The sequence below is a fragment of the Pipra filicauda genome, unplaced genomic scaffold (assembly GCF_003945595.2).
Source record: "Pipra filicauda isolate LSUMZ 115617 unplaced genomic scaffold, ASM394559v2 scaffold35_size7292922_pilon, whole genome shotgun sequence".
NCBI lineage: Eukaryota > Metazoa > Chordata > Aves > Passeriformes > Pipridae > Pipra > Pipra filicauda.
In genome coordinates, this window is record NW_024104487.1 from 107,175 (window position 1) to 122,063 (window position 14,889).

General features: G+C 47.0%; 1 protein-coding gene across 1 annotated transcript in view; it reads right to left on the minus strand.

The window, feature by feature from the left end:
- Window positions 1-14,457, minus strand: part of PSME4 (proteasome activator subunit 4) — a 48,164-nt gene extending 33,707 nt beyond the window's left edge. The window contains exons 1-6 of the mRNA XM_027737424.2: window positions 14,216-14,457; window positions 7,730-7,870; window positions 7,086-7,202; window positions 2,763-2,807; window positions 2,122-2,271; window positions 1,433-1,496 (exon numbers count right to left, since the gene is read on the minus strand). Of these exons, the coding sequence (XP_027593225.2) occupies window positions 1,433-1,496; window positions 2,122-2,271; window positions 2,763-2,807; window positions 7,086-7,202; window positions 7,730-7,870; window positions 14,216-14,388 (690 nt within the window). The 5' untranslated portion in view covers window positions 14,389-14,457. The remainder of the gene's footprint in view (window positions 1-1,432; window positions 1,497-2,121; window positions 2,272-2,762; window positions 2,808-7,085; window positions 7,203-7,729; window positions 7,871-14,215) is intronic.
- Window positions 14,458-14,889: the final 432 nt, after the last annotated feature.

Sequence of the window (14,889 nt, forward strand, 5' to 3'; positions counted from 1 at the left end):
CCCACAAGCCACACCTGACCCAGCCTGAAGACAGGGGTTACATTTTCTTAAATGACCCACCTCCTTCGCTTGGTATGAGGAAATACCCACTGAAAAACTCCCTGCTGTGCACACAGACAACTGATTCCACAGCTCCCCTTCAAACAGCCAGTGTAATTCCTGCCACAGCAAGCTGAGGAAGAGCTTGCAGCACACAGAGGCTTAAATGGGATTGCAGAGTCAGAACTCATGTGTCTAATTATCTGCATCCAAGCCTGATGACGTGAACAAGCCTGACTTTAGGAAGTGGGCAAGACAGCAAAGGAAACAAAAAAGTGAAAGCTTGGAGAAGAAAAAAAGCAAGCAAACTGTCAGCATCCAGTTATCAGAGATAACTTCTGAAAGAGGGCTGAGGATTATTTGTTAAACTGTTTGACAGAAACAAACCAAATCACGATATTCAAGTGCGGGCTGTCATTGTTCTGTCAGAAAAAGAATTAGGATTTCTAGGGGGTGGGGGGTGGCCATCAGGAAGATGGAAAAGTTTATACAGACAACCTCAAACAGAGCTTTGGCATCTCCCACGTTCAAATGTGGACAAGTGCCAAGTGCTGGGACCTGGACTGCCTCCCTGGGTTTGTGACAAAACACAGCTGAAGCCAAAACCACCTACGGAATGTGGGACAAAGGCAGCGTTCAGGGGTGGCCTGGGAATCAGCTTTCTCCACAGACACTGAGGAGTTCTCCTGGTGGACACGGGCAGGAGATTAGTAAAAGCAGCCAGATGGTCAATGAGCTTATGTTCATACTGAGTATGGGGAAAAAAACCTGGTGATAGGCCAAGTTTCAGTGCAGCAAAGCCCAGGCCCAGCTCACACCGACAGCACCTGAGCTGCTGCTGGGGGGCTCAACAGTGAGCCTTTCATATCTCAAGTTTGCATCTAATCACATGAGACACACAGCAAGGGCACACAGGTACATGGCAGACTGTTTTCCCTGGAAGACAGAGCCCCAGGGAATTTTTGGCCAAGGAGAGTACAGGTTCTTCACTGTATAAATATGACAGCAACTCATTGTAGCAAGGACAAAACATCACCACTCAAAACGAGGGACCAATGATGTGTTAAGATAAAGATAGGACAGAATTATAATTTACAGAAACCACAGCAGCACTCTGAACAATTCCAAGTATCAGCAGGCAGCATTCCCAAGGCTGGAAAGAAAAGCTAGTCTGAGCTAGCCATTAAATAATGTTCATCAAGCACAACTGCAGTCTCATTTATTCAGACAGTAATTGCTTGCTACCAACAATTGTCTCTGCTTTCTTGTACTAGTTAAAGCAGAAGAGAAAAAAATCCATTATATGACTGTTTGGCTTCAGTTCCTTGCAAGCACATTGTAGGAATATTTAAATGAGGGTTTCTTCTAGTGTAGGTGAAAAGCAAATACTTACCCCTTCCCACTGGGGAAGATTTTGAACTGACACCCAAAGGCCTATAAATTCATCAAACCAAAGCCTGAAAGAGAACAGAATCAAAATAACTTCAACACTGAGAAAGCAGCTCCCTCACTGAAAACGTATCCCTCACTTTGCCAGGTTGCAGGAAGTCACCTGTCCCTCAACCCATCCAGCAGGAACAGGGATCAACATGGAATGCTTGTATCACTTCACCTCCCACAGCATCCCTCCACCCCAAGTCTGATCCTGAGTTCCAGTCCTTGCCTTTTTTTTTTTTTTAACTTTTCCTCCTCTTAGTCTGTTTTGATCCCCCTTTCACACAAATGTTTCACCAGTGGTTTCTCACCCACCTCAGCTTCACCATTCCATCACGTATCACCATCCCAACCCAGCTGAGAACAACCCACACCTCATTCCCCTCTGCCTTACACCCTGAAACTTGTCCCTGTTGACCAACAGTCACAAGTGGCATCATCTCCCACTCTGAGTTCCCCTGAGGCCAAGGAGCAAACCCTCCACGCTCACGTTCCTCTTTCCAAACCGCATTCCCCCCCTCCTAACCCCTCCCTCCCCTAGCACACCTAACCCAGTGATCCCTCCCTCCATGCCCCACACAGCCCCTTCTGCTGGCTCAGAGTTAAAAAAGAGAATTCCTCGTGTTTGCAACGTCCCAGGACACCCACCTGAAGCCCTTGTGGTGCAGCTCGGGGGGAAGGGTGGTGGGCAGGAAGAGCTCGAAGTAGGTGATTGCCTTCTGCATGGTCACATCAAAGGGACACATCAAAGGCCTCCACTCATCCAGCATCTCCCCAGTGGCATCTTCTGGGAAATACCTGGAAACCACACATACACACGGGCTTGGCTTTAAAGTTTGGGTCTGTTTTTAGACATAATGAAAACCAGCTATTAATTCGTCATAAATGTCAGTTTTACAGGGAAACCACATGCCCAGGGGCTGCTGCAGGCAGCCCTCAGCTGCACAGAGCCTTCACAGAACAGAGGTAAACCAAGCATCATTTTGGGAACACAAATTGAAGGGTTCTTGTCTTGTTGGACCAGAAAAGAATCTGCACAATGCAAAACCACCCCACTGTGAAGGCTGGACAAAAACCCAGCAACTACCATTCACAAGGATCATTTATAGAAACATTACAAGAATGCTGGCTATTTAATTGCTGTTAAAATAAATAAATACCTATGCAGTGCAGTGTTTTAAATGCATAGCAGATACAGCTGTTCATACAACATAATTATTGCAGCCAAGGCTGTTAAAAAGCTAAAAAAAAATAAAAAAATAGATATCAACCATGAAACAAACACTTACGGTCTGCAGCTCTTCACAAGCGTTTTCAGGACACTTTCTACAGAACTGAAACAAGAAAGGAAACATTAGGAATAACAAATTACCAGATTTCAGTGGCAGCATAAAACAAACAACCCTTTGCTGACCTTTCTCTCGAGAGCTTAAGATAATGTTGATGCAATTAACTGTCTTCTGTGAACATGCAGCAGCTAATTCCCTTCTACACAGACCTAATCATAGCAGTCAAAACTGCTCTGCCCAGCTCCTGGCTCTGCTTTTCATGTACTACTCTGGTATTTCCTGCTTTGAAGTGAAGGATTATCATCATTTCTTGTAAGTAACCTCCTGCATTTTATCCGTGAACAATCGGCAGAACAAAGGAACTTCTTGGGCGAGTTGAAAATGCAAACGGAAAACACGGGTTTATGGGCTTCATGAATCAGATAAATAAAGGCAGCAGGCTGCAGGAAGTTGTTATTTTTTGGCTCCCAACACCGTCTCTGACCTTTGCAATGGGGTTTTGGTTTTTGCCCAGGGGTTCTAAGAAAGAGAAGTGAACTGTCTGCAAATCAAGGGGTTATTTCATTCGGGTCCCTCACAAAGTAACAGCTGATTTTAGAAGTGTTTTCATCCACAGCAAGAACGTGATTAGAGAGATCATTTCAACACAGGATGCCATCAAAGCACTTAAAGACTAAATCTCAAAATAATAAAGAATAAAAGGGGGGGGGGAGAGCAGAGAGACCAACCAGTGGAACCATAAAGGTAATAAATGGTCACATTGTTCAGATCTTCCATTTATCACACGACCACCTCAAGACTAAATTGCACTTTTATCCAAAAACATTCCCTGAACGAAAAAACAGAAGTTCTGGCAGAACTTCCTACATCTTTTAGATATGCTTTCTGTACCCTGAACAGAAATACTGCATCCTTTAGCTCATCATCCAAAACATACAGAAATGCCATTTTGCTCAGAAAAAGATGATGCCAACGCATCATCTTTATTACCAAAGATCAATTGATTTGGAGACACACAAACACTGAGCATGCACACGCTGTCTCTCCAGTCCTACACAAAATAAACTGATCCCATCCAAGCCAGGAGAAATAAAATATGGATAAACCACTATTTCAGTGCAATCCAGCAAAAGCCCACCCAGCCCTCACAGCACTACTTCAGTTCAAACAGAGCTCTAGGAGATGCAAAATTAGGGATATTTTAGGCAACAGTGACAAAGTCAAGTCAGGACCTCTCCCAGAAAAGAGCTGACTGATAACTCTAACGTTTGGAGAGGAATGACCAACTATTCACTAAACAAAAATCAGACCAAACTCTGCGGGAGGCTCAGGAAAATTCTGAGTTCAAGCAAATATTGTCCTTGAACGAGTCAGAAAACAGGTAACAGTTGTTCCAAGAGTAGATAAATAAAGCATGAACCAGCAGCATTCCTTAAGAGCATTAAAAATTAACATGATAAATGTTTGTGTGACAAAACAAACAAGCTCTGCCCGTACTGTCACACTCCCCTTGAGTGTCACTGAGGAAAACCTGAAGGAGGGGAGTTTGAATAAACACAGAGGCCAGAGAGCAAGTTTTCAGCCAGATCTCAGCACCTGCCTGTGTGAGAGAGCAAAGGAGAAAGGAGGGGAACATCCCAATCTGGCTTCTGATCCCAAATTTAGGAAGCTAGGAAACAAAAAACAACAGCAAGATGATTTTGTACCCAAGGAACCTCCACCCAAGAGACAGTCCAAGCACAGCCCAGCTAGAGGAGACATCCTGTCATATTCCCATTTGGGGACTGCTAGTGAGGAAAGGACAGGACAACACAGCTGGGGAGATGTATTAAAAAACACCCAACACCATTTTAAGCCCTGTCATTAGTTATCTTTTTGGCACTGCATGGTTATTTTCTTCTTTTGGAAAGGGCATGGTGATGTCAATTTGCAAATATGGGGTTTTTTTTCCTGCACTTTCAAAGAGAAACATGTTTCAGTTAAAATGATTAACATAAAACTGACAGTGTTGACTCATAAAAAAGCAGCAGGAGCAGGAATTTCAGTTTTTCAGGAGAGGTTTGGGCCGTAAGGGAAATTCTAGTCCTGAAGTGGACACTCGTCACAGAGCTTAGATTAACAATTAAAAGAGCAACCAGTTATAGTTTCACAAATTATTTGAGAGAATTCCTACCTACCATCACTGGATCAGTACAACTGAACCTTTCTTTCTAAAACACCCCCAACAAAGCAAAACCCCTGCGATTCCACTGCCACTTACACCAGTTCTCTGCATTTCTTACACACCAAAAATTCCTGACGGTTTCCCTGCAAGAATTCCTGGCAAACCCTTGACAAAGAAGCTCTTCACAGCCCCAAGGCTGTGGCTGGGTGGATTTTCCAGCAGCCATGACCTCACTGCTGAAGCACTTTCCATGATTTCACTGGTTTAACAGGAAGGAACATTCACTCCAGAACCTGCTCCTGCACCAGCAGTGATTTCATCCCTAACCAGACACAACAACTACTCCAGACTAAAATCCACCTCTCGTTTGACCCCTGAAACACATTTGCTGGTTAAATTAGTTAAATTAGAGCCGCTGATCAGCCACTTCACACACGTTCTCTGGCTCCCCAATTAGAAGATTTCACATCCAGTGCGACATTCTCATCACCAGTGGTGTCATGTTAAATACTGGCCTTCCAAAACAACCATTTATGCAGAGAATTCCCCCTCTGTGTGTGCCAAGTGTTACAGTCCAACAGAACATGCAGAAGATACATCAGCCAGAGCTGAACAACAAAAAGTCTTTCTTACCACCTATGCAAAACATTAAGCACAAACGTTTTAGGTGAGGACCAGCCTGGTCGATATGAACTGAATGTGGGGAAAAAAAAAATAAAATAGAATTAAAACGAGAGTTAATTTAACAGCTATAAATCAAATCAGCTTTTTTAAAGTATCCCTTGATTTGCACCAAAAAAAAACCAACTCGAAAAAGAAGGAGCACTGTATGAGAAGGAATCGCACTGCATGGAGTGGGATAAAAATCAAGTTAATCAAAGCTGGATGCTGCACACAGACCATCCCAACCCAGACCTTCCTCCCAGCCCAACCTCTCCTTTGCCCTCCTGGAAAAGCTCCCTCCCCACTGCCAAGTTTGCCTCACACAGTAAATGAGAAGTGACCCCCAGAGCAAGGTGTGCAGGTGCAAAGATAAGAACTGAAATAAAAATAAAGCAAGGAAGGCTCTGCCCTTTCTCACCTTCACCTACAGCTACCAAACTAATGCCACTGAGCAAAGTGACGTTTCCAGCTACACAGACACCAGAGAAATCCAGCCTGAAATGCTCCATAACAAGTGACAAGGCTCCACATATTTTCTGTTCGTGTCCCTTATCAGCAAGAGGATCTCCCCCTCAGGAATCACTGCTTCAGGATTATTCAGAAAAATTGTTTTTTTCAAAGCAAATCAAACATTTCTTCACCTGCACTTCTTCACACGAAGGTTCAGTTCAACCAAACATAACGCATTACCCACGTGCTGCCTTTTATAATCTGTGCTTTACAGAGCAGGACTTTCCTAATTAGAATCATTAGGAAAACTGTAAATCCCGGAAATCTGACAGATGGGCAGGGATTGACAGGCAAAGAAAGCAAGTTCTCATTTTTCAAATCACCAGAACGTGTCTAAAATTTTTAACTGGGGGAGGGGGGAAATTATTTCTCCCTCTCATGGCATCTCTGAGTATATCCACGTATTTCCCGTGGATTCCAGATCCTGGGAGTGATTACAGCACAGATATTTAAAAAAAAGATCCTATATTTTCCCCAATCCCTTACTGTGTTATAGAGCAGCAGAGGTTTAACTTAATATCTGTGCTGGTTTTGACTGGGATAAAGTTAATTCTCTTCACATTCCTCCCTGTCTTTAGCTCAACCCCTGAGTTTTCCCACTTTTCCCCCCATCCCGTGAGCGAGTGGCTATGCAGGGCTTAGTTGCCAGCTGGGGTTAAACCATGACAATACTGTTAAATAAGCCGTATTAAATTTGTTAAAACTTGGGTTACCACCCCAAAATAAGTTGACCAGGACCCCTGTCCCAGCATATTTAGAAATTCATCCCACTCATAAAGAAACACGATGCCAAACCCAAGCCCCTGGCAGAAGGAGCTCCACGACTTAGTGCAGCCCTGCATGCAAATTATTTGAAATATGCTCATGAAAACACAACCAGAGTATTTCCCACGTATCAGATTCCAGGGATTAGGAGCAAATTACAAAGTGCTTTAAAGCCTTATAGGCACTCATGGCCCAGCAAAGGTTTCAGAAGGCGAACTTACTTGGGAAACCAGTTTAATCCCAGATGTTCTGTCTTGGAGTACAATATCCTCTCCAACATTTCGTAAAGCGGTCTCCATGGCAACTCCAAATCATCCCTGGAAAGCAGCTCTTTTTTCCTGGTAGGAAACAGAACACCAAGCACTTCGGGATGAAACGTTTACCCGGAGCACCCCAGCCCCTGCTCCCAGCTTGGCACCCGCTGCAGGAAGGCCAGGCAGGAACAAGCTGGCCACTGGCAGCATTCCCAAGGTTTTCCTGGCTAAGTGAAATAAACATCATGGAGTTGTGAGCCAGCCCTCACCTCCCCCCCGGTTGAGATTAAACCTCGAGACTTGGCTCTCTGAGACGTTTGCTTTTCCTTATAGGGGGAAAAATCCCATTCTTACATTCCCACAGCGCTCCCAAAGCACAGTGGGAACTCCTGAACCCACAGCAGCTGCCCGGGGGAGGGGAGTGAGGTGACCTGGGCCAGCACACCGAGTTCCACACAGGTAGAACATAGAATCATAGAATAGGTTGGGTTGGAAAAGACCTCCAAGATCATCAAGTCCAACCCCTGATCCAACTCCAATTACTATATCACGGCACTAACACTGAGCAAGTGCTTGGGAAGTGTGCCCAGCAGGCAGAAAGGTGTCCTTACTTCAGCAGGTTGATGAGCAGGCGTGCAAAGCCCTGCATCATGCTGATCTCCAGCCTGGGAATGGTCACCAACTCGTAGAGCAGTTTGATGAAGAGCACGTGATCCTCCCTGCTGAACTTCCTCCCGTACAGGCGGATGTACCTGCCGACCAAACACAGGGGGAGTCAGCCAGACTGGGGACATTCCCACCTCTGGCTCCCCAGCCACAGCTCATCTGGCTGGGCTGCTTAAGGAAACTGTAAGAAAGAGAAACCCAGAGTCGGGTGAATTCCAATTAGAATTTATTATAGGATAAAAGCAAATTCAGCGCTGGGTGATCGGGGAGGGGGTTCAACAACTCCCAACGCCTGTCACACTCAAAGAAGACAGTTGTTCTACATTTATTTCCAGCTACTTCACGAATATTCCTTACACATAAGCATAAACATTACACATTGTTAAGTCAGACATTTGACAGATGTTTTTCTTAAACAAGAATATTATCTATAAGCATCCATAATATATTGTCAAGTCAGACATTCAGCAGATGTTTGCTTGTTATCCACACACAGTTATAAATTTTTAAGAAAGGTGCTATTATCTAGCTAACTAAACGAAATTCCCTCACTATAAATCTCACACAAGGTAAAAGGGAGGTAACTTGTTTTATGTCTTTATAGGGGCCCAATTAAGTTTTACAATTTGTTTTTCTTTTCTCTCTCCAGGTCGTATTGACCTTACACTGCTTTTCTTTTAATTAGCCCGAATCATTCTCTCAGTTTATCACAAAATGAAACTAAAACCTGGCTCACTGAGCCCAACAAAGAAGAACCTGAAGACACACAGCAAGGGAAGATGGGCAGCTGCAGCTACAGGAAGAGAACGACCAAATACAGTTTACAGGCCCCTAAGATCCTACAAATACTGCAACTTCACGGACAGGACACAGTCCACAAGCTAAAATACAACCCAAAAAGTATCAAGTCAAGCCCAAATCCAGTAGCTTCCAGTAATAACTGATTTAGACACTGAGTTTTCCTGGTGGTGTGTCCCCACTGCTTCCCTTGTTTTTCCTGATCCCTCAGGAAAAGCTCTGGGAGATGTGTTTGCTCTTTTCAAGTTGAGACTGAAAAGAGACGTATATTTTAAGTCTTAAAAGATATTCTGCACCAGCAAAACCTATATAAGGTTCCAGGGCAGCATTTAACATGTGGCACAACTATAAATTACTACCCACTGGGAGACAACTTTTCAATTTTATTACTGCTCCAATTACTCCTAAAGATTCATAAGAAATCTGCTTTCCACTTCCCTTTTCCCAGTGATTTCAAGAGGGGAATTTTTAAATGTTTACATCTGATGGGCAGCATTTCCACTAATGTTCACGTTGTACTTATTTCAAACAAACCAAATACAAGACAACCCACTTTCCCAGCCCAGGAACCTAAATTATGAGGATTGGCCAGAGACATCCCTACCTGCAGAATTACACCACCAGCAGCTGAACACCTACACCTTTCACAAGCCTAAAATGGACATGCAAAAAGAATCCTCAGGGAAAGAAAAATGGGTGAGACACACATATATCCATACATTAAAAAAAAAAAGAAACTGGAGAGGCCTGGAGAGTAAGTTTTAACTACAAAGAAACACAGAGATCCAATTTATCTGTCAGCTGCTATTTATAACCGAAAATAAAGTGTTTGGCTGGTCCTCCTCCTTGACATTTGCTAACAACAGTTCTGTTACACGAAATGCTGTTTAATTAAGAAACAGAAGAAGGAGCAAAGTGCACAGAAACGTGCTGAACACAGAGGTGTCACTGGGCCCAGGCAGCAGGGCCAGATGCCAAATTGCTCCTGTGTTTTACTTTATGTAGGAGGGAGGCAGAGCTTAAAAGGGTCAATTATTTGTCTTAATCCAGCTGAGCATTAAGGCAATGACAGAAAATAAATACTTCTAGAAAGGGGTGCTTAGCCTTTTCCTCCAAGATTAAATGAGTGAATTCTAACAGAGGGGAACTGGGATATTTTCAGAATATCCCCTCACAAGGGATGAAATATCCCTATTACTAACTAAAAGAATATAAGCATGTTCATCATATATTTATAAATATATGCTGGCTTTTCAGGATTTAAAAAAATAGTTAACTGGGTTATGGGGGGGGGAATGATTCTAAAACTAAACTGTTGCAAAATAAAATTAAGATTTGTTACATGAAAGCAGATAATACTACACTGAGACCTGAACTCTCAGTGTAGTATGGCACTGAACCTGCCCTTTTGGTTCCTTGGAGGTTTTATGAGCTCTCAGCCTCCACCTGCCCTGCAAAAAGGGTAAATTAATTGTCCCTCATTGTGCTGGTCCCATGGGATATGATTTGGAGAGAGAAAAAAACCAACCAACCAAAAGCCACTCACACAACCTAAAAAAACGTGATTAGGAAGTGAAAACACTGTTTTCAGCTCCATCCCTTCTGTACAGAGTGCAGGGTCTCTGCAGATTGCCAAAAAGCCAATTCCCCAATCCAGGAGTGCTGGGTATCCAACCTCTCACTCCACAAGTACAATAGGCCTATTTTTAGGCAGTGTGCTACGGTATCAAGTGACCACCCTGAAGTGCCCTAGAAAGTTGGCTGCTCTGCTACAGTTAAAAATTCCCCTCACTCAAGCTGGACAGAGCACTCCCCCAAATTCCTGGCTGTCCATTCGCATTTTCCAACACATGGGACAGGACCACAATCGGTTTAAAGCTCAGATTTTGACAGATAACATGGAAAACAATGAATCACGCTCAGCAGGACTATTTAAATCACATGCACACAGCACACACATCCCTTATGCATCCAGAGGAAAGCTTCTATTTTTTTTTTTTTTGACAAAGATGAGAAAAAAAAAAAGACACGTAAAACAAGAGTTTTAGGCAATAGTGGTTAAAACACTCAGCAGTCCCACTGAGAGGTTTCCATCCTCGCTGTAACTTTGTGTCCTGTCATTCTCATTCCAAACAGCTGAGCTGCATTTTTTCCCCACACCTTACAGCAAGACAGTTAAATGTCATTTTGTAGTAAGTCTGTGCCTGACAAGCACAAAAAAATAACGTTGTCAGGGACAGAAGCTGTGTCCCTCAGCTTCAAACACCCCTGTCCGCTGGAGCAGGAGGCACAGAAAGGCACTTGTGTGTTTTTTCCTGGCTGCAGAGTCAACTCCAGGCACAGTAAGTACAAAGTGTTTATATTCCATTAATATGCTCGTTTATTGGCTACGTTCCAAAAATAAAATAAAAAAAATTAAACCATCTGTAAAACACGAAACGGGGAAAAACTGAAAGAGCGTGTACTTCTGACCTGGAGACCATGAGGGACTGTGGTGCAAGGCCAGGGAAGCAAATTATTTTGCTGCCATTTCTCTTCCCACACACGCTGGGGCAAGTTACACAGCTGAGATTCCCTGCTCTGCTTGCACAACCGGGGTAGCATTTTACAAGGGGCAGCTTTTACCAGCCAGACCCGGAGGACTCCTGGGGTAATAATGACTGCAGATTTGAGTGCCAGTCTTCCAGGCAAGGAGTTTTATTTGTTTCAGAAGCCTCACCGAGTCACAACTCACTCGCTGTCCTCAGAGCAAAGTTCTCTCACCACCCTCCACACACACCCCCACCAAAGGACCCGTTCTCACGGCTGAAAATTACCCATAAAAGAATTATGCCAATCAGCTTACAGACATTCCACCCGATAAACTCCAATTCTGCCTCTTTCCCCCCCCTCCCTGCTCAGCTCGTGACATCAGCCCAAAACAGCTGCTCTCAAGATAAACATGTGCAAGTCACGCTTCCAGCTGGGGGAAGGGGGGGACGTAAGAAATTCTCCCTGGCACCGTGAAAGAGTACTCAAATTATTAATTCAAAGAAAGAGCCGGGTTTCACTTTCATTCTTAGAGCCGAGTGAGGCTGGGAGCCCTCGAGGGGGGTGTAACTGCTGCAGGTGTATCATCTGCACGCCCTTGTTTTCTTGGCCGGGTTGTGTGTTTGTACACACATCACCCTGTTTGTATTAACAGTTGTATCTGTCTGTCTAAACAAGAAACAGATCAAAGACATAAATTACTTCGCAGAATACCGCAGCCATCGTACCACTGTGAAGATTCTGGGTTTTTTTTCTTTTAATTCATTTATTAATTACAGCTGTCCAGAAGGGAAAAAGGGAGCAATTTGATTTGGAGACGAATCGCCGACTATCGAGAGACAGCAAAACTTGGATTTTATTGTCATTAGTCTGTAATTTAATTTAGGTGTGACATCAGGACACCACATGGCTGGAATTGTTTTATCCAGGCCTAAACTCTTACAGTTTTATTTCATAGAATTCCAGAAGGTTTGGGTTGGAAGGGACTTTAAAGCCCATCCAGTGCCACCCCCTGCCATGGGCAGGGACACCTTCCACTATTCCAGGTTGCTCCAAACCCCATCCAACCTGGCCTTGGACACTTCCAGGGATGGGGCAGCCACAGCTTCTCTGGCCAACCTGTGCCAGGGCCTCACCATCCTCGGAGGTGAATTTTTTCCTAATATCTGATCTAACCCTACTCTCTGTCAGTCTGAAGCCATTCCCCTTTGTCCTCTCACTCGTAAAAAGTCTCTTTCTACCTTTCTTGCAGGCACCCTTCGGGTACTGGAAGGCCAAATTAAGTCATCCCTGGGCCTCCTCCAGGCTGAACAATCCCAATTCTCTCATCCTTTCATCCCACAGAGGTACTTTCTCAAGTCAAACCAAGCAGCAACACATCTCTCACGTTAACTGCACCGGCTCATTTTTCACTCCAAGCCCACTGTTTCCTTCCCTGCCCACACCAAACACACTCAGAAGCCTCGTTACATCTAAATGTGCCACCCAGGGATCTTGGTACTAACAGGCATCAGACAAGCTGCAAACGCACACGGTGAACTCCAAACTTCAAAGAGTAGGTGGAAAAAACCACAAATTAGAGCCTGCTGACCTTCCTGTGATTCATAAAGCAGCACAGCAGCCGTTCTCAGCGGGCCAAATTCAGTGCCCTGGAGCCTGAAGTGGGAACAGCAATTATGGTTTACAGGGTGAGTAACGGGGTGATTCTAACACAGCCCGGCACTCTTGGAAAGGCCTTTCTGTGCCTACTCAGCCACAGTTCAATAGTTAAAGCCCATCTATCCTCACAGTAAGAACTCCTAAGTTCGTTCTAACTCGAGGGGTACACGTAGCTCTGCCACAGGTGCAGGCAACAGGTACCTCTGACCCCAGTGGGAAGCAGCAGATGGCTGGGGGGGGTGGGTAGGAAGGGAAACAGTGTTGAACTGGTTCCAAGCAGGTTCAAACTGTCACAGAACCAAACATGTGAGTCATTTTGCAACCACCGCTGTAATTCTATCTAAGGCTGCCTCTTGGGAAACAGAAAGGCACTTACATTTCAATACAGTCCCCTCTGCCAGGCTGGGCTGGCAAATGTGTACGAAATCCCTCGCTAACGTCAAAAAACCGGCTTGTGGAAGGAGGGAAGTTGTAAGTGAAGATCTTGAAATGGTATAAAATACAGGTATTCCATCGCTCCTGGCACGTAGGAAACGCGGGTTATAAAAGCACACACGGCATTCAGCAGAATAACGTGATAAACATCCACAGAAATTACTGATTGAAGCTACAGGACTCACTGTCATATGATGCCACATCCAGTGCCAGGGTGCCCAAAAAGAAAAAGGGCCAAGCACACTTCATAAAACTCACGAAGAGAAACCTGTATGTAGCGCCAGGTGCTATCTATGAAACCAACGGGGCTTTATCTGTATCAAAACCACCTTCCCAGCACGCACAGCAGAGCCAAAATCAGCAAAAACTACACCGAGCAAGATATCAAGGGCACCGGGGGTGTTGACACAGCATTAAGCCAGAACTTAATCCCGCCAGCACCGACCCAACAAACAGAAAGACTTTGTGCCCCTACAGCAGAAGCGGCACAGAGATGGCACCAACCACAACTTCCCTAAGAAGGCAGGAGGCGAAACAGGTGGCCGAGCAGGAAGAACAAAAAAAAAATATTAAAAACGGCGGAACAAACAAACAAACGAACGAACGTGCGAGTGCTCGATTCGCGAAACCGGGAAGTTTTCCGAGCGGCCGGACGGAGCCACCTTTGTCCCCGTTCGGGGATGCGGCAGCGCCCCTTGCGCGGGCCCTGGGCGAGCGGGGCCGGGCAGCGGCCGGAGGGGCCGGGGCAGCGGCCGGAGGGGCCGGGGCAGCGGCCGGAGGGGCCGGGGCAGCGGCCGGAGGGGCCGGCCGGGACACGGCGCTGTGCCCGCACCCAGCGGCGCCCGCCGCGCCGTTATGCGGGAGGCGGCCCGCAGGGACGGGGAGAAGGGGGGACGGGCAGGGGGAAAAGAGGGGGACGGGCAGGGGAAAGGAAGGGAGGGGAAGGGTCCGCCGCGCCCGCTCGCAGCCCGAGGCCCCGCTGCCCGCGCCCGTCCCGCCCCGGCACTCACGTCGAGAGCTTCCTGGTCCAGAAGAGCCCGCCGGGCCAGAGCTCCTGCAGCTGCACGGCGCGGGCCAGGTTGCCCTTGATGTGCCGCAGGAAGCGGGCGGCCTCGGCCTCCAGGCGCTCGCCGTAGGGCAGCAGCTTGTTGTAGACGATCTCCTTCTGCGGCGGCCGGGCCATGTCGGCGCTGCCTGCCCCGGGAGGGCCGGTGGTGACCGCGGCCGCCGCGCCCCGCCCGCCCCGCTCCGCTCACTTCCGCCGGAAGGGGACACGGGGCGGCTCCGGGAGCGCCGGGGCAGCGGCGGGGCCGCGCCCGGGACGGGGCAGTGTGGGACGGGGCAGTGTCACCGCCGGGACGGGGCAGTGTCACCGCCGGGACGGGGCAGTGTGGGACGGGGCAGTGTCACCGCCGGGACGGGGCAGCGGCACCGCCGGGACGGGGCAGTGTGGGACGGGGCAGCGGCACCGCCGGGACGGGGCAGTGTCACCGCCGGGACGGGGCAGTGTCACCGCCGGGACGGGGCAGCGGCGGTGACGGGGCAGCGGCGCCGGGACGGGGCAGTGTGGGACGGAGCAGTGTCACCGCCGGGACGGGGCAGCGGCACCGCCGGGACGGGGCAGCCCCTGCGCGGGGGAGGCGCCCGCCCGGGCTCGGCGCTCTTGCGGGCGGTTCCAGAGCCC